The sequence below is a fragment of the Melanerpes formicivorus genome, unplaced genomic scaffold (genome assembly GCF_026170545.1).
Source record: "Melanerpes formicivorus ecotype bairdi unplaced genomic scaffold, bMelFor1.0.p_v2 SCAF_2, whole genome shotgun sequence".
Taxonomy (NCBI): domain Eukaryota; kingdom Metazoa; phylum Chordata; class Aves; order Piciformes; family Picidae; genus Melanerpes; species Melanerpes formicivorus.
Window position 1 is genome coordinate 27,485,057 of NW_027142354.1, and position 18,484 is coordinate 27,503,540.

The following is an 18,484-nucleotide window of genomic DNA, read 5'->3' on the forward strand; positions in this document are numbered from 1 at the left end:
CACAGCAGGGTGCTCAAAGGCAGTGGAAAATTCTATTCCCATGCAGAACTTGTCCTCCTAGCTGTAGTGGAAGATACACAAGGGAAGGAATTGCCAATGTTGGGCTGTAATTTAGATGAGTCATTTAACACTTCCGTGTATTGTCATATCCCTACAGAGGAGGAAAGGGGAAGCAATGGGCATGTGGGAAAAGCATATGATGGTCGGGAGAAGGTAGGTGAGAGTTGGAAAACAACTGTTTGGAAAGCTCTATGCCTGAACTGTTGCATATGAGAATCTGAAGAGTGTGTTGTAATGCTGCAGTCTCCTAAATGTACAGAAAGACTGATGGAACAGTTCTGTAAGTATAAGGTTAGAGTGCAAAACTAATTGGAAAGCAACCTTGAACCCTCTTTTGAGAAAAGGCAGATAACCACCTCCATGAAAGAAAAGCTCATCTAAAAGTCAGGGGAACAGTGGATGAGATTCTGTTGGAGGACTTCATATTTATAGTACAGCACTGTATTCTTTTGATACAGGAAAATGCAAACACAGTAACAGATTGACTAGCTACGTCAGTAACTCGTTAGTAGTTCAAAAAAATTTGGAAAGGACAAGGCAAGAATATTATAGAATCATAGAATTGTTAGAGTTGGAAGGGACCTCGAGGATCATCTAGTTCTAACCTGCCTGCCATGGGCAGGGACACCTCACACTAGATCAGGTTGCCCAGAGTCACATCCAGCCTGGCCTTAAAAACCTCCAGGGATGGGGCTTGCACCACCTCCCTGGGCAACCTGTTCCTGTGTCTCACCACCCTCATGGTGAAGAACTTCTTCCTAATATCCAGTCTTAATCTATCCATTTCTATTATTTTTTTTCCATTCCCCCTAGTCCTATCATTACCTGACACCCTAAAAAGTCTCTCCCAAGCTTTCTTATAGGCTCCCTTCCGATACTGCAAGGCCACAATTAGGTCTTCTCAGAGCCTTCTCTTCTGCAGACTGAATAGCCCCAACTCCCTCAGTCTGTCCTCATAGGAGAGGTGCTCCAGCCCCCTAATCGGAATGAGCATGAAAGGGGTTACACAGTGTGAGAGTGAACCAGCATGACCACTGAAAACACTAAATACAGTAAACAAAAGACATGCAGAATGACAAAGGAACTTGAGAGATAAGGTAAGAGAAAGCCTGTATATCTTCTAATAAGAAAGAGATGACTGAGAAAATAACAAAAGGATTGCGGAGGGTGTTTGGGCTTTGTTTTTTTGTTTCTTTTGTTTTGCTTTGGTCTTTTAAAATGATAAACTATATCCATAGATGTAATGCTCTTAATGTTCACTGCAAGATAGTGAGAGACAAATACAGTAAAAGATCCCAAGGCAAGTGAGATGGACTCATTAAATGTCTGAGTGCATAGGAGCCAAGAAAATCAATCTCCAAATCATTAACAAACTTCTTTGAAAATTCTTAGAGGAAGTTTGAAGTCACAGGGGATCAGTAAAAGGAAGATCTGGGTGGGTTTTTTTTGGTGTTCTGTTTCGGTGTGTTTTTTTTCCTAAAGAAAAGGAGGTAGGGTAGGAGTTTGTGACAGTCAACATAATTTCAGTTTGGATTAGAGTTCCAAATGTTCTTGATGGATTGAAAGAATAGCCTGAAATCAAGATGGGATATCACCAAATCACAGGCTGTACTTGATGATCTCGGCCTCAATAATTCTATGACCTAACACCGCCACATCCAATCTTTCCTTAAACACCTCCAGGGACAGTGACTCCACCTCCCTGGGCAGTCCATTCCAGTGTCACTGTTCTAAACCTTGTGTCATAATGTGAAGTATCTTTCTGTAAGGGCAACTTTTTGGAGCTATTTCTGTTACTTTGAATGATTTTAAGTATTATAGAAGAGACAGCATTTAGTGCAAATGAAAGAAATCTGTCTTTGAAGTTCTTCAGAAGGTCATCTAAAGCTTTTGTCTCATTTCAGTTATGATACTGCTGATTGGAAGTAAGGCAACACCATTTTACAAAGTTTCTTCTGTAGGAAGAATAAATTTTAAGGATTTGTGTGGGAATCCTGATTTTTAGCACAATCACCAAAGAATAATAGTGACTCTACTCCCTGATAGATTAGCCTAGCTACTACAATACTGATTCTTCTATATAAAACTGCCAAACTAGATCCAAGACAGCACAGAAGGTGTTTTCACTGAAGAAGCTGATCAAACGTTTCCATGGGTAATGCTTTTGAGGAGCCGATGCTCAAGGGTGACTAAAATAACCTGTAAAGAGATTAAATGAAATGCAGAAGAATAAAGTGGAAGTAATTCCCTCTGCTCTTAATTCAATATGCTGTGCTCCAGATGTGCATCAACTGGAACACTGTTATTCTTGTTTCTTGCATCAGACTTGCATCTCAGGGAAACAGAATTTCCACTTTGTGTGAAAAAGGCAGACAAATCTGAACTTCACAGTTACCAAATCACAACCACATTTGGTCTACTTTCACCTGCTTAAGGGGTTTAAGAAAAAAAAAAAATCCCAATCAGATTCATCTTCTGTTTACAGAAAAATCTATAAAGCGGTATTGCATCTCAGATCTTTCCTGACTCCTGCAGTCTCTCATAGCTGCTTCCTAAAAATGCTCTTAGCACAAAAATAACCAAACAAGTTATAAAAATTCTTAAGAAATAACTTACAAGCTCAAAGAGTTGTATTTTATTAACATGTTGAGCCAGAGTCCACTCTCTCCTCAGGGTGGTGGTTGTTCAGTGTAAAGGGGAGCTTTCCATCTGGGAGCTGTTAAGAACAGTTTTTGTGTCACTGGCAGTGATTTCCTTGCCTACACAGACCAATGTCACATAAAAATCTTACCCACGGCATTACTAGGCATGGACACAGAAATCTTTCCTACTACTCTGGGTTATTGAACTTTTTTTCAAATGAGAGCCTGGGGCAGAAGCTATGGAATTGGTTGAATATTCTTGTGTATTTTAGAGAGCAGTAGGTTTTCTTTTCCATTTCATTTATATCTGTTCCTGATGCTAAACTGAAGTTAGTGCTCTGGGCTCTAATAAGTCCCAAATCAGAGAGCCTCTGTGTGTGTGTATATATATTCTGGAAAATCATAATTTGTGTTATGACCCTTCTGCATTTTTCACATCATGCCTGCAAGTAAGTTTCTGAGAGATGATACTTGTCTAAATTATGGAGAAATTTTTTCATTTCAACCCAAAGGGCAGCTGTCATAGGTACAAAAACAGTTTATCCATGCATGGATACTGGAATTGCCGAGGCAGGTAATGTACCAACCAAAGCTTAGAACCAGAAAGTACAGTTTAGTACTGATGCAAAGCACTGTGAGATGCCTTTGCTACAGAATAAGCGTTCACCTGGAGCCCTAGGGACTTGGGGCCTAGTTTGCTGGGCTCTTTCTTCCATCTGTTCTGAAACGTCTCTCTACTCAGCTATAAATTTTTACTTTAAAATGGAAAAGAAAATGTCAAACACTAAATTGTGTGATTCTATAATAATTCTTTACTGGGGGTAGAGTAAGAATGTAGTGAGACACTGGAACAAATTTCCTAGAGAGATTATGACTGTCTTCTCTGCAGTAGTGCCAAAGGCCAAGTTGGATGGGCTGTTAAGCAACCTGGTCTCCTAGACTATCCCTGTCCATGGGAGGGGAGTTGGAACTAGATGATTTTTAAGGTCCATTCCAACCCAAACCGTCTTACAATTCTCTGAAATCAGGTTATGTAGCAGTACACAAGTAAGTGTAGTCATCCAGCTGCACTCTGTGAATTTTAGGCTGTAGTTATGCTTTATCTTGGATTTTCAAGATCTGTGCACATTAGAGGTAGGTCACACTTGCAACGTGGACCTTGTTTGCCAACCAGGTATCTAAATGCTATCTCTCCAGCATCTTTCAGCTCACTTGAAGTTTGTTGAGAGGGCAGGTCTAAAAGGGCATGTTTTGCTGCATACATTCACTGACACAGTAAATAGGGAAAAAATTTCCACTGTGGATCTTCATAGTAGAGCTAGACAAATCCAGCCAGTGTGATTATCATTTACATTAGCTGTCCAGTGAACTTGTATTTGCATCAACAAGTCAGGAAACATAAGGGCAGTTTTAAAGTGGAGGAAATGGATCTTCTCTTACAGCAACTGATTCTAGTGCTAATTGGGTGACCAATTATCTGGATAAATGTTCCTGCCATGAACAGGAAAAAAGAATGAGATAGTCTACTATTATGTGTATCTTTATAATGCTTTTTCTATTTAAATACATTTAATGGCACAGGTATTAAGGAACATACTGTAGCTTTTACTTGCTGTCTGCAGTAACTGATGATTTAAAATGACTAGAAGTGTCATCCTTCTTGACACCATGAATGTGATCCAAAATCTTGATAAAAGCAGTGACCAGATCAGACTAAAGTGTTCAATAAGGGCAAGAATCCGCTGTTTATGATTCACTGTACGATCTGTACATCACTAATTCATTTTGTTGAAGTACAGTGTGTAAAAAGAGTCAGATCTGAAATTTTTTATGGCTTTTTTCCTATCAGAGCAATACTTAATAGTTTGTGTGTTAATTAAAAGCTGTTCTTCCTAAATTAACTATTTGATGATTGCATAGCACTGAGTGGACTTTGTCTTGCTTTCGCTTTGAGAAGGCGGCTATGGGAGGACCTGATTTTCTTATGTAATTAAGTGTTAGAGAAAAATTAGTATTCAGAGATGGAGCTTTCTCTAGACAGTTTTGAATTTATAAATGTTTTCGGAGTGCTTCAGTTTTGCAATTTACTGACTCTTCCAGCCCAAGTTCTTTTAGACAACTGTCACCTGTTCTTACATGTTCTTCCCTAACAACATTGAAAGTCCTACTTGTATATTGAATAATTATCTAGCAGTGGGTTGGAAGATTTACTCCTCATTTTCTGTTCCAGATCTTGGAAAAAAGGACATGTGTAGCCATAGAGAGGACATGTGCCTTCTCCTCCTCTGTTCTCATTTTTAAAACAATAGGTCATTTTTACATCTCTAAGGGTGTGGCCCTTCTCTGGACACATTCCAGCATGTCCATATAATTCTTGTAATAGGGGCTCCAGAACTGGACACGATACTCCAGGTGGGGTCTCACCAGGGTGGTGTAGATGGGGAGAATCACCTCTCTTGACCTGTTGGCTGCACACTTCTCTTGATGCAACCCAGGATATGGTTGGCTTTCTGTGGAATGCTGCTGTAGATTCTCAGGGTTGATAATGACTATGAAGGTGGCTGCTCACGTCTTCTGATGAGAGCCAGGGATTCAGCCAGCTGTTTCTCATATTGTGCTTCTGTGTCCAAGCTGTGGGTGTTTGCCACATAACCTCTCTTTATCCTCTCAGTTGTCCGGGTTTCAAGCTGCATTTGGTTACATACCCATGGGATCCACTAGATTGCCATGTCTGGGAGAAGATATAGGAAGTTGAAGCTCTGTGCATTAACAGAGGTCATGCCAGCTAGCAAGAGCTCTTCAGACATTTATGTATGCTCTATGTGATGTGAAGTATAAGGATAGCACAGAACTGCTACCAAAAATCAGGCTGTTTTACAATAGACACTATTGCAAAAAGCATAAGCAGGATTTCTTTGGAAGGCTTTGATTGCAAAGTCTTTATTTGTCTTAAACAATCACTGATGGCTGCCATTACATCAAGAGATCATTGCAAAGGGCTCCAAGTACTTCTTTATAAAGGAGAAAAACTTTCTGGTTTGTATATGGCCACACATACAGATGGCTTTATGGACCAGTGCATAGGCTAGATCTAGAGAATGTCCAGTTTTCTGGATTACAGATGATGAATGACTCCATGTTTTTCAACATGGCTCCAGCAGAACTTCATCTTGGCACCATAATCTTTTCCTTACAAATGAACTCTCTCATTCACTAGAGGCAACACTATGATGCCTTGGGATGGAGAAAAGAGGCTTGTCTCGGTGCTGTAGAAATTGCTTGACTTTAATTTTTTTCCTCCCCTTCTCCCTCTCATCATTGCTGTTTATCTGAGTCATTTCTCAAAGTACTCAATAAAAGATACAGAAGATACAAATTCCCCTTGTGCAGTAAGTACATCTGAGAGCAGAGAAACTTACAGGAAGGACTTTGCAACTGGTTTGAAATAATTGAAGATACAAAAGGTCTTTGTCTGCATATGTTCTAAATAGAGATGCATTAGTTTTGAAAAGTTAAGCTTTGTTTCATAACACAGTAAAAAAAGTGTTGTTTCATCTTGCAATCACTAAGACTCTGATGTATTTTCTCTGGTGAGTTAAATCCCTAAGTATTGTAGTCAGGTTTTTCCTCAAAAAAAAAAATAAAAAATCTAAGTGCATTTTGTGTTTATAAAAGATAGCAGAAGTGTTGCTGCTGCTTGAAATGCTTAAATGACCTATAAGTGTAAATCATATTTACATAAACAACTTGAAATTTAGGAACCTGAATGGTGTAGTCAGCATAAGATTTCCCTACCCTGCTGTGTTGAGACACCAGGGAAGGGGGAGATCAGCTCTGTCTTCAGAGTCTTTTAATCTTCTGTTGAGAGTGAGATCATAATATTTTTTTTTCTGCTGGGAAATAAACTGAGGCCACAAGCCCGTTCCATTTCATATAAATCACTAATTTATTATATATTAACTTTTTTTTTCCTCTTTCTAATGGTAATTTCCCTTCAGGCAATATTGTAGCACTGCAAAATATCATATCCCCTTACTAATACTTCATTTTCTGCTTAATTGATGCAAATTTGATGTAGAAAACGCCGTTAGCAGCAAACATGTTTTCTTTTCTCTTTCTTTTTCAACCTCCTGTAGGAGTTCTTCATATTTTCTGCAGAGTTGGGAGCAAAGTGCGAAGCAATAAGTGAGCAATTAGTGTGTCTGGAAGATCAGTTGCGAAGTTCCTCCTGCAGAGTTGATGAAGGAGTTATTCATATCCTTTTTGAGATACATATCAGTCTGCGTAAGTATGTAACATGGAACACTGGTTCTTTACAGGGACTGAATAGAATCATAGATTTCTTTTGATTGGAAAGGGGCTTTAAGGTCATTAGGTCCAAACATTATCTAATTCCACAAGTCTGGTGCTAAACCATGTCTTAGCACTGTATCTCTGCATCTTTTAAACACCTCTAGGGATGGTGATTCAGCTACTTCCCCTAGTAAGCCTCTTCCAGTGTTTGAGAACCCTTTCAGTGGGTGCCTCCTCTGCTGCAGCTTGAGGCCATTTTTTCTCATCTTATCACGTGTCACTAGGGAAAAGAGACCAAGCCCCGCCTCTCTCAGGCCTCCTTTCAGGTAGTTGTAGAGACCACTGAGGTTTTCCCCTCAGCCTCCTTTTCTCCAGACTAAACACCCCCAGTTCCCCCCACTGCTCCTCATAAGCCCTGTTCACCAGGTTTGTTGCTCTTCTCTGGATGCACTCCAGCACTTCATCACCTTTCTTGTAGTGAGAGCCCCAAAACTATACACAGTACTCAAAGTGTGGCCTCACCAGTGCTGAGTACAGGGGGACAATCACTTCCATGGTCTTCCTTCTTGTCAGGTTATTCCCAATACAGGCCAGCATGCTGTTGGCTGCCTTTGCCACCTGAGCACACTACTGACTCATACATTAAGCAACAGAGAATCGGTTGTCTTGCTGAGTTGGGCATTGTTGTTGTATCAGGTTTTCCTACAATGTATTTTCACTATGGTCTAACCCAACATTAATTGATTTAAATAGAAGTTAATTCTTTGTAAATTGATGTTAGGCACTGGAAAGCCTTTGTTCTACTGTTAAAATTCTGTTGTTTCTAATGCTTGTTTAAGTAAATATCTAGTGCACCAAATGCTGTCTGGATACAAGTGTCCATATACCTGCATTTCCCAGCACAATTTAGCTAAATTAAGTGCTACATCATTTGTGCAGAATGTGTATATTGCCACTTTTCGTTCATTGGATTTTTTTTCCTTTTAAAAACTGGGCAGCAGATGCATTGTGTGTCATCTTATGCAATTTAATCTGCCTCTTACACCCCAGTGCAAGTAGCCAGATGAGATGTTGTCTTATCTCTTTTCGTGCTTCATCTGTCATTCAGCATCTGATTGAAGGTTGCTTAACCTTTGTGAGGCCTTCATTGGGCCTACATCTGTGGATGGTTTTCAGAACTTAGGAGCGCAGAGTATTGTTTCATTTGTAGCTTTCTGTGCTAGTTTAACACAGCCTTTTCCCTGCAGAAAAACCTATCAAAAAATAAATTCTGCTCTAAGTAAGGGAAAGGAGAAGAAGAATCAGTGAGGCTAAGGAAGATAAGAGCACCTAGCTGCTTAGGTTTTAGTGGAGAAGAGGTGGCAGGCAATAGGATAATGAAGAAAGATTAATGAATTCAGCTTGGAGAGATTAGAAGAGGAGCCTGTGCAGACAGCTGAATGAGTTGAGATGATGACAGTGCTAAGAAGTATTTGGTTCCCCCTAAGCTGAGGTGGGTATGTGGAATTACCACTGCATTCTAAGTAATTTGGCATCTATTGCTGGCTCATTGCAAAATTCCTGTTCTAGAAACTTGGTTTCTTTAGAGATATCAAAATCAAACTTTAAAGGAATATGAGAAGGAAGGCTCTGGTGAGGGGTTGCATCAGAGGGGAGAAATCCAGTCACTAATTGTTACTACAACAATTTCTTCTATGCAATTCAATGCACAGAAAGATTACTTTCTGATATTTGCTGCAGGCCAATCTGCACTATTCTTTTAGGTATATTTACAGTCTCTGCAGGTTCTTTGCAGTGGGCTTAAATTCATATTCCAACCAAACAATCAGGTCAGTCGTAGTTAAGTTTGCCATGTAAGGTGAAATAACCTGAAAAACTTGCTTGTGGTTTTTTTTTTCTTCCTCTGAAGAGGATACCCTGCAAGTAAGTAAAATAATAGTATTTGCATATTTCTTTGTAGCTGTTGAAACTGCTAGAGTTAGTTATAAAACCAAAACTTAGTCATTGAAAGTTTGAGTTGCAGATTTGTCTTATTCTAAGCCACAGGTGTCTGACATTCAGCTCACTACAGAAATGCACATTGTGCAGCATCCTGGTCCTAGCAAGACCACCATTCACAAATAAAAATCTTTGTTTCAAACAGAGGGACATACAGAGAGGCAGCCCAGCAAATCAGCTACCCTTCATTAACATTCAGTTGCTATTTCAGAGGTAGTCCAGATCAATGTGTGTAAAATGTTACCATCTGGTACGTGTAATCGTGGTGCTGTACTTGTAAGAGGGATGAATAAAATAGCTACTGCAGTGCTGCAGACTGATAGGTTGGCTTTTTAAATGAGAACTGCTTAGTGCCTGTAAACTAAACTTTACTCATTGGTAACTCACCCATATTGCAGGTACTAGCACCAAGATTGATGTCAATAATTAGCCTCAGCAGAAAAATTAATGATTAATGGATAGATCCTTTGTTTGTATGATTGTTTGGTTTTAAATAAGACAATTTCTTATCCCAAATACTGCATAATTATGCATTTGACATTGAAAGTCTGAGAGCAGGAGCTTAAAAGACCTGAAATTTTAATGAAAGCAGGATAAATTTTTTCAGAGTCCTGTTTAATGGCCATTTTTGCCCTTTCCCTCATCAACCCATTCATGCCTATTACACATGAATGTTACAAACTGTCCTACGTTAAAAATCTGTTGGAGCTGCACAGATCTACTTTGGTTCTGTCTGATTATTAAAAGACTTTTAAAGACTCCACTGATAAAATAAATTCCTGGTGCTCTCAAGCCATTTGCTAATGTATAGTGTGTGATGTCTTTGATTAATAATTAAGTTTGTATTAGAAGAAAAATCCCAGATGTCATTGGTTTTGATTCTGCTTTTCAATGACAGAGCACACTTAAATCAACCATGCTTCTTGTCATAATTACCAGCACAACCTGAACAAAGGAGAAATCAGTGATATTTCTTAGTCCTGGCTATAAGCACAGTCCTGCTTGAGATTCTAATTCATTATTGAAGCTTTTCACAACAAATATTAAGCTGTACTTTTGTATTAAAAGTATCAAATAGAGTGCGAGGAAGAGCTCCTCAGTCGCGCTGTAACATTTGCTAAATTGTATGTAGTGTAACCAAATAAGCTTGCAAAACGTTCAGTTATGGTTGATCGTTGGCAAGTGTATGAAAACAGTCTACATCATTAACTGGAAAAACCTAAGGATGAGAGGTGACTCATTCTGGTGACTACAGAACTAATGAGAGGTGTTACTTTTCTGACAGTAAAGGCCTGGAATTCCAAGTAAAATTAGATGGAGCCTATATTGCAATTTCACAGTCATTTTTGTTCTTAATTAGCAGTTGCGTTTTGATAGACAATTTGAATGCATGTAATGGTTCCTCTTAGTCAAAATGCTTTTCTTGGAGGAAAACCTGTCTGGACTATTATTATAGAAGCAATTTCTATTCCTTGCCCTAAAATGGGTATTTTAAGCAGTTGTTTTGAAAATAGAATGTTGTACCTAAACATTCATTAGTCACTGCAGGTCACTTCACTGACCCTTCACCTTTATGATCCAGCAGGCTCTCACACAAGTTTTGGCTTTATGCCAGTGTAGGTTTTTGGCATAATCACAAGCATAGAATGTAGCCCTGACTGTGCCTTACTGGGGAGTCTCACCCTAGGTGAACCTGCAAGAAATTTGGGGATCCCACAAGAGTGGGAGGCAGCTGTGGTACTGTCTTTGATTTTATTTTTGATGGCAGGAGAATGAGTTCTTCCCAGTATGTGTCACATTGTGGTTCCTCTTGTATTGTTCATGCTGTGTTGAAGGGTGATCAGTATATTGTATCCAGGTGGGGGCTGGTCTCTTCTCCCAGGCAACCAGCACCAGAACAAGAGGACACAGTCTCAAGCTATGACAAGGGAGGTTTAGGCTAGATGTTCTCCATAGAAAGAGTGATTGCCCATTGGAATGGGCTGCCCAGGGAGGTGGTGGAGTCACCATCACTGGAGGTGTTTAGGAAGAGACTGGATGGGGCCATGGGTTAGTTGATTAGATAGTGTTGGATTATAGGTTGGACGCGATGATCTCAAAGGTCTTTTCCAACCTGGTTTATTCTAATTTCCACTCATGTGCTGCACCTTCTTTGCCTTCCATTTTCTGCTGATTTGGAGACAGCTGATACGCAGACTAATGAAGTGATCCACTTTTCAAAACATTATAGAAACAGATTCATGGACGTGAAGGAAAGAGACAGTAATGGAGGGGGGAACATGCAAAATTTCTGATCTGTTTTCAATACCATAAGCACCTCCTGTGTTTTGTAAGGAGAAGTGATGGTCTGCCAAAGGCCATTTTGGTCTCTTGCTGAGAGACATCACACAGGCTTTATATAGGAGCAGCAAGGATTTGCTCAGCATCTTCCCTTCACTGCCAGGAGTACGCTTCAAAAAGGTCAAAGCTCAGGTCATTCCAAGTAAATGTTGAATTGTCTTTCCTCTTCTCCCATCCTTTGGCACACAGCTTGCACAATCACAAAATCATGTAGTTGGAAGTGACATCTTGAGATCATCTGATCTGACCATACCCATGCTCAAGTAGGGTCATCTAAAGCAGGTTGCTCAGTATCATATCCAGGCAGGTTTTTAGTATCTCCAAGGATGGAGACTATACAACCTCTCTGTGGGATATGTTCCGGAGTTTGACACTCATTAAAACAAACAATAGTAAAACTAAGTAATTTTCTTGTATTCAGATTCAATTTCCTGGTTTAGAATTCTTGCCTGTTGCTTCTTGTTCTGTCCCTGTACACTAGCAAGAGGAGTCTGGCTCCCACTTCTTCGTTCCCACCCTTCAGCAACTGAGGCTTCTTTTCCAGGTTAAACAGTCCCAGCTCCCTCAGTATCTCCATAGACGACAGATGATCCAGCCCTGTGCTGGACTCACCATAGTAAGTCCGTATCTTTCACATACTGTGAAGCCCAGAAGTGGACCCTGCACTCCAGATGGGCCCTCACCAGTGCTGAGTAGAGCAGAAGGATCAGCTCCCTCCACCTGCTGGCAATGCTTTTCTTACTCTGTTGGCCATCTTTGCCACAAAGACACACTGCTGGCTCAAGTTCAGTTCACTGTTCACCATGACATCAAAATCCTTTTCCAAAGAGCTACTTTTCAAGTGGCTGGCTCCTCTGTGTGTACTGGTTCCTGTGTTTAGGAGACACATACAGTTATGTAGTGGGACATCCACCTGAGCTTCTTTGAGGAAGAAGTCACTGGAATAGCTATTAGAAACAATCAGAATAGTTAACCAGGCTAAAAAACCCAACCAAACAACTCTTTCAGATGATTTGTTTTTTAAGACTTATTTTTTAATTCAGATGTCCAAAATTCCTGCTATTCTCCAAAATCCCTTTGCACCTCAGTTCTATGGTGGTCTTTGTCCTTCCAAGGCCTCTTGTCTAACAATACAATCTTCTAATCTTTTCTATAGGAATGCAGCTGGTTTGCAATATGTATCTCTTGTCTCTTTCACCTAAACATCTGTGTGATAGAACAGGACATGCGCTGTTGAACCCATTTTTCATGCAGAAAATGAGATAACTTTACAGTAATCTCTCCTTGTAAATCACACTGTCATGATGGTCAAGGGTTTGTGGTTGTGTGGTGTGTTTTTTTTTTTTTTTCCAATTTTGCTTATTCTCTTTACCTGGAAAGAGTTTTGTAATTGCTTGGGATATTACAAATAGCAGCGTGTAGTCAGAGACTCTGCCTCAGAAGTAATTAAATTTCAGAGGCTTCATGGTGTTCATAAACTGAAGAATTTCTGTTTTACCAATTAGGTTTTCAGCAGAGCCTCATGATTAAATTGCAGAAGGGTGGACAGTCCAGACCATTTATAAGAGGATAATAATGTTTCTTACTTTAGAGAAGATGCAAAGCATAATTAATTTGTCCTTGTACAGTACTTTGAGACTGTAGGAGAGGCAAAGTTTTGTGTGTACTGCCATTACTTGTAATCAGAGCTAGAATCCCTTTGAGATTAATAGAGCTGTCCAGAAATTAGAATGATGCGTGAATATGCCTGGTAAGCATTTTAACACCATAGTAAACATATGTAAACACACAAAGAGGGAAATTTGAGGAACTGATAGAATCAAAAGCAGCCAAAAAGCTTTTCAAAGGCATAACTGCTTGAGAGAGTGGTGGTCTGTGTAGCTTGAGCATGGTCCTTCCTCATTTCAATTTTTCAAAAGTAGCAGCTCACTTTTTACAGTCACATAACCTGAGGCTGTCTTTTTTTCTTGGCATTGCATTGACATCAGGGTCGAGTGAAGCAACATTTCATAATGGATGAGCTCTGTGAAGGCTAAAGCTTTATTAGAATAAACCTTTATTAGAATAAACCAAACCAGGTTGGAAGAGACCTTCAAGATCATCGTGTCCAACCCATCAACCAATCCAACCCACCCAAACAGCTAACCCATGGCACCAAGCACCCTGTCAAGTCTCCTTCTGAACACCTTCAATGACGGCGACTCCACCACCTCCCCGGGCAACCCGTTCCATAGCGCAATCACTCTTTCTGTATAGAACTTCTTCCTAACATCCAACCTGAACCTCCCCTGGCGCAGCTTGAGACTGTGTCCTCTTGTTCTGGTACTGGGTGCCTGGGAGAAGAGACCATCATCAGCCTGTCTACAACCTCCCTTCAGGTAGTTGTAGAGAGTGATAAGGTCACCCCTAAGTCTCCTCTTCTCCAGGCTAAGCAGCCCCAGCTCCCTCAGCCTCTCCTCATAGGGCTTGTGTTCCAAACCCCTCACCAACTTTGTTGCTCTTCTCTGGACTCGTTCCAGCAAGTCAACATCCTTCCTAAACTGAGGGGCCCAGAACTGGACACAGTACTCGAGGTGTGGCCTAACCAGTGCAATGTACAGGGGCAGAATGACCTCCCTGCTCCTGCTGGCCACACTGTTCTTGATGCAGGCCAGGATGCCATTGGCCCTCTTGGCTGCCTGGGCACACTGCAGGCTCATGTTAAGCCTACCATCAACCAGCACCCCCAGATCCCTCTCTGCCTGGCTGCTCTCTAGCCACTCTGACCCCAGCCTGTAGCACTGCATGGGGTTGTTGTGGCCAATGTGCAGAACCCGGCATTTGGATGTGTTAAATCTCATGCCGTTGGATTCTGCCCATCTGTCCAGCCTGTCCAGGTCTCTCTGCAGAGCCTCTCTACCCTCCAGCAGATCAACTCTTGCCCCCAGCTTGGTGTCGTCAGCAAATTTACTGATGATGGACTCAATGCCCTCATCCAGATCATCAATAAAGATGTTAAAGAGCACAGGGCCCAGCACTGATCCTTGGGGCACACCACTAGTGACTGGTTGCCAGCTGGATGTGGCACCATTCACCACCACTCTCTGGGCTCGGCCCTCCAGCCAGTTCCTAACCCATCGCAGTGTGCTCCCGTCCAAGCCATGGGCTGACAGCTTGGCCAGCAGTTTGCTATGGGGGACGGTGTCAAAGGCCTTGCTGAGGTCCAGGTAGACTACATCAACAGGCCTCCCCACATCCACCAGGCGGGTCACCTGATCATAGAAGGAGATCAGGTTGGTCAGGCAGGACCTGCCCTTCCTAAATCCATGCTGGCTAGGCCTGATCCCTTGGCCATCCTGTAAGTGTTGTGTTATTGAACTCAGGATGACCTGTTCCATGATCTTGCCTGGCACTGAGGTCAGGCTGACAGGCCTGTAATTCCCTGGCTCATCCAACCGGCCCTTCTTATGGATGGGCACCACGTTGGCCAGCTTCCAGTCCTCTGGGACCTCGCCAGTGAGCCAGGACTGCTGGAAAATTATGGAGAGTGGCTTGGCCAGCTCATCTGCCAGCTCTCTCAGCACCCTAGGATGAATCCCATCTGGTCCCATGGACTTGTGGGGATCCAAGCTGCTAAGGAGAGTTCCAACTACCGCCTCATGGAACATAGGGAAACTGTGCAGCTCCCTGGCTCCTTCTGCTAGCTCTGCAGACCAGCTGTCAGGAAGACGTTCTGCCCTTCTAGTAAAAATTGAGGCAAAGAAGGTGTTAAGTATCTCTGCCTTTTCCTTATCCTTGGTTACAATGTTCCCCTCCGTATCCACCAAGGAGTGGAGGTTTTCCTTCCCCTTCCTCTTACTATTAATGTATTTATAGAAGGACTTTTTGTTGTCCTTCACAGTAGAGGCCAGTTTAAGTTCCAAGTGTGCTTTTGCCTCCCTAATTCTCTTCCTACAATACCTAGCAACATCCTTAAACATTCTGTGGGTTGCCTCCCCTCGCTTCCAAAGGTGATACACCCTCTTTTTTTCCCTCAGCTCCATTAAAAGTTCATGAACCATCCAGGCTGGCCGTCTGCCCCGGCGGCTCATCTTCTGGCACATTGGCACAGCCTGTCCCTGAACCTTCAACAATTCTTCATTGAAGTAGGTCCAGCTCTCCTGGACCCCTTTGTTTTTAAGGACTTTATCCCAAGGAACCCTCTGAATTAGTTCCTTGAGTAACCCAAAGTCTGCCCTCCGGAAGTCCAGAGTGGAGGTCTTCTTGCCGCCCCTCTTGGCTTGACCAAAAACCGAGAATTCAATTATCTCGTGGTCACTGGACCCCAAACACCCTCCAACCACCACATCACCCACCAGTCCTTCCCTGTTGGTGAAGAGGAGGTCAAGCATAGCCTTGCCCCTGGTAGGCTCTCGCAGCACCTGGGATAAGAAGCTGTCCTCCATGCATTCTAAAAACCTTCTAGACTGTCTCCTCTCTGCCGTGTTGAGTTCCCAGCAGATGTCAGGCAGGTTGAAGTCACCCATGAGAACAAGGTCCGGAGATCTTGAGACAGCCCTAAGCTGCCTATAGAATGCTTCGTCAACATCTTCCTCCTGGTTGGGTGGTCTATAACAGACTCCAACCAGGGTGTCTGCCCTGCTGGTCTTCCCTCTAATTCTTATCCACAAGCATTCAACCCGATCATCCCTAATCTCCATCTCAATGGCATCTAGTGTCTTTCTGATGTACAGGGCCACCCCTCCACCCCTTCTTCCTCGCCTGTCTCTCCTGAAGAGCTTGTAACCGTCAATTGCAGCGCTCCAGTCGTGTGAGTCGTCCCACCACGTCTCTGTGATGGCAACTATATCATAATTTTCCTGCTGCATCAAGGCTTCCAGCTCCTCCTGTTTGTTACCCATGCTTCGTGCATTAGTGTACATGCACTTCAGCTGGGCTGCTGGTTTCACCTCCAACTCTAGCTTGTCGCCCCCAGACTCTTGTCTGAGAGGACTCTCTTCAGCCCCTTCCCCCTTCGAAACTAGTTTAAAGCCCTGTCTATGAGACCCGCCAGTTCCCTACCCAGGATTTTTTTATCTTTGGGGGACAGTCCGTTCTCATATACAGTGATCTTTCCCCTTCTCTGGGACAGATGTACTCTATCTGTTGTCAGCTGGCCTGGTGCAGTGGAAAGTTTCCCAATATCAAAAAACCCAAAATTCTTTTGACTGCACCAGCCTCTAAGCCACTTGTTAACTATAGCTGCTGACCTGTTCCTTACTGTATTCCCTCCTGCAGTTAAAGGTATTGATGAAAAAATTATTTGTGCCCCTGACCCCTCAACCAGGTCTCCCAGGGCCCTGAAGTCATCTTTGATAGCCCTGGGAGTTCTGGTTGCAACATCATCATTCCCTAACTGCATAACTAGTAAGGGGTAGTAGTCAGAGGGCTGTACCAGTTTAGGCAGCCTACTGGTAACATCATTAACTTGGGCTCCTGGCAGACAACAGAGTTCCCTATGAGATGGGTCAGGCCGACATATAGGGCCCTCCATTCCCCTCAGAAGGGAATCACCAATAACAACTACCCTCCTCTTTTTATTGAGGGAACAGGTCCTGATGCCAGCAGAAGACTGTTTGACCTTAGGCTGCTTTGCCTTAGGCTGTTTAATCTTAGGCTGCTTAGCTTTAGGGAGAACCCCAGATGGTGTGTCCTCCGGCATCAGGACCACCTCACCCTCAATTTCCAGTGCTCCATATCTGTTTTCTAAGAGCAGTGGGGAAGGTGAGGGGAGGCAAGGAGGTTTAACTTTGCGTCTTTTGAGAGTAACCTGCGTCCATTCACCTCTGCTTTTTGAATAACCAGCCTCTGCTGGGGGAGCCTGCAGAGCCTGCTTACTCCCATTCAACTCTTTCCTCTTCTGATTCTGATTCACCTCTTTCCTCTTTTGGTCCATCTCCTTCCTCCTCTGGTTCATCTCTTTCCTCCTCTGGTTCATCTCTTTCCTACATTTCCTTGTGCTTGTCCTTGTGCATTATCCTTCCCGTGTGTTGTATTTTTAAATGGAGTTGTTCCAGTGTCAGCTTCTTTCATTTACCCTGAAGTGAGTTTCTGGCTCTCTCAGAGATCATTTGATGACTTAATGTTAGACATTAACTTACTTCTTTCTCCTTTGACCCACTTGGGTTAGCCTATTGGGGTCCTTGCCCTTCAGCTATACCTGTACAGGAAGCCTCAGTGTGGGTGGGCCCCAGTGCTTGTTCACGTTGGTCATTGGTTTAGAGCTTCAGCAAGGTCTAATTATTTTTGTGCTTGCTTTCCTCTCCACGTAGTGTAAACTATGGAAGAGGTGATAGGGTTAGTTGTCTCACTGAACTACACTTGCTCCTTGCACTTGATTCAATGATGGGTGGTCTCACTGGCATAAGAGTGGCTGGAGAGCAGCCAGGTGGAAAGGGACCTGGGGCTACTGGTTGACAGCTGGCTGAACATGAGCCAGCAGTGTGCCCAGGTGGCCAAGAAGGCCAATGGCATCCTGGCCAGTATCGGGAATAGTGTGGCCAGCAGGAGCAGGGAAGTCTTTGTGCCCCTGTACTCAGCACTCGTTAGGCCACACCCTGAGTACTATGTCCAGTTCTGGGCCCCTCAGTTTAGGAAAGATGTTGAGTTGCTTGAATATGTTCAGAGAAGGGCAACAAAACTGGTGAGGGGTTTGGAGCACGAGCCCTGTGAGGAGCAGGTGAGTGAGCAGGGGTTCTTTAGCCTGGAGAAGAGGAGGCTCAGGGGGAGACCTTATTGCTCCCTACAACTACCTGAAGGGAGCTTGTAGACAGGTGGGGCTTGGTCTCTTCTCCCAGGCAACCTGTGTCAGATTGTCCTCTTGTTCTCAAGCTGTGCCAGAGGAGGTTTAGGCTGGATGTTAGGAAGAAATTCTTCACAGAAAGAGTGATTTGCCATTGGAATCGACTGCCCAGGGAGGTGGTGGAGTCACCATCACTGGAAGTGTTTAAAAAGAGACTGGATGAGGCACTTAGTGCCATGGTTTAGTTGATTAGATGGTGTTGGGTGATAGGTTGAACTTCATGATCTCAAAGGCCTTTTCCAACCTGGGTAATTCTGTATTCTGTATCAGCAGAAAAGCTGATGTATCAATAGTACAACTGTGCTTGCTCCCAGGAGAGACTAGTCAGAAC

At 42.8% G+C, this 18,484-nt stretch overlaps 1 protein-coding gene across 1 annotated transcript in view; it reads left to right on the forward strand.

The window, feature by feature from the left end:
* The window catches only part of DISC1 (DISC1 scaffold protein), a 230,231-nt gene that overhangs the window by 211,287 nt on the left and 460 nt on the right, over window positions 1–18,484 (forward strand). The window contains exon 13 of the mRNA XM_068147069.1: window positions 6,839–6,986. Coding sequence (XP_068003170.1) covers window positions 6,839–6,986 — 148 coding nt within the window. The remainder of the gene's footprint in view (window positions 1–6,838; window positions 6,987–18,484) is intronic.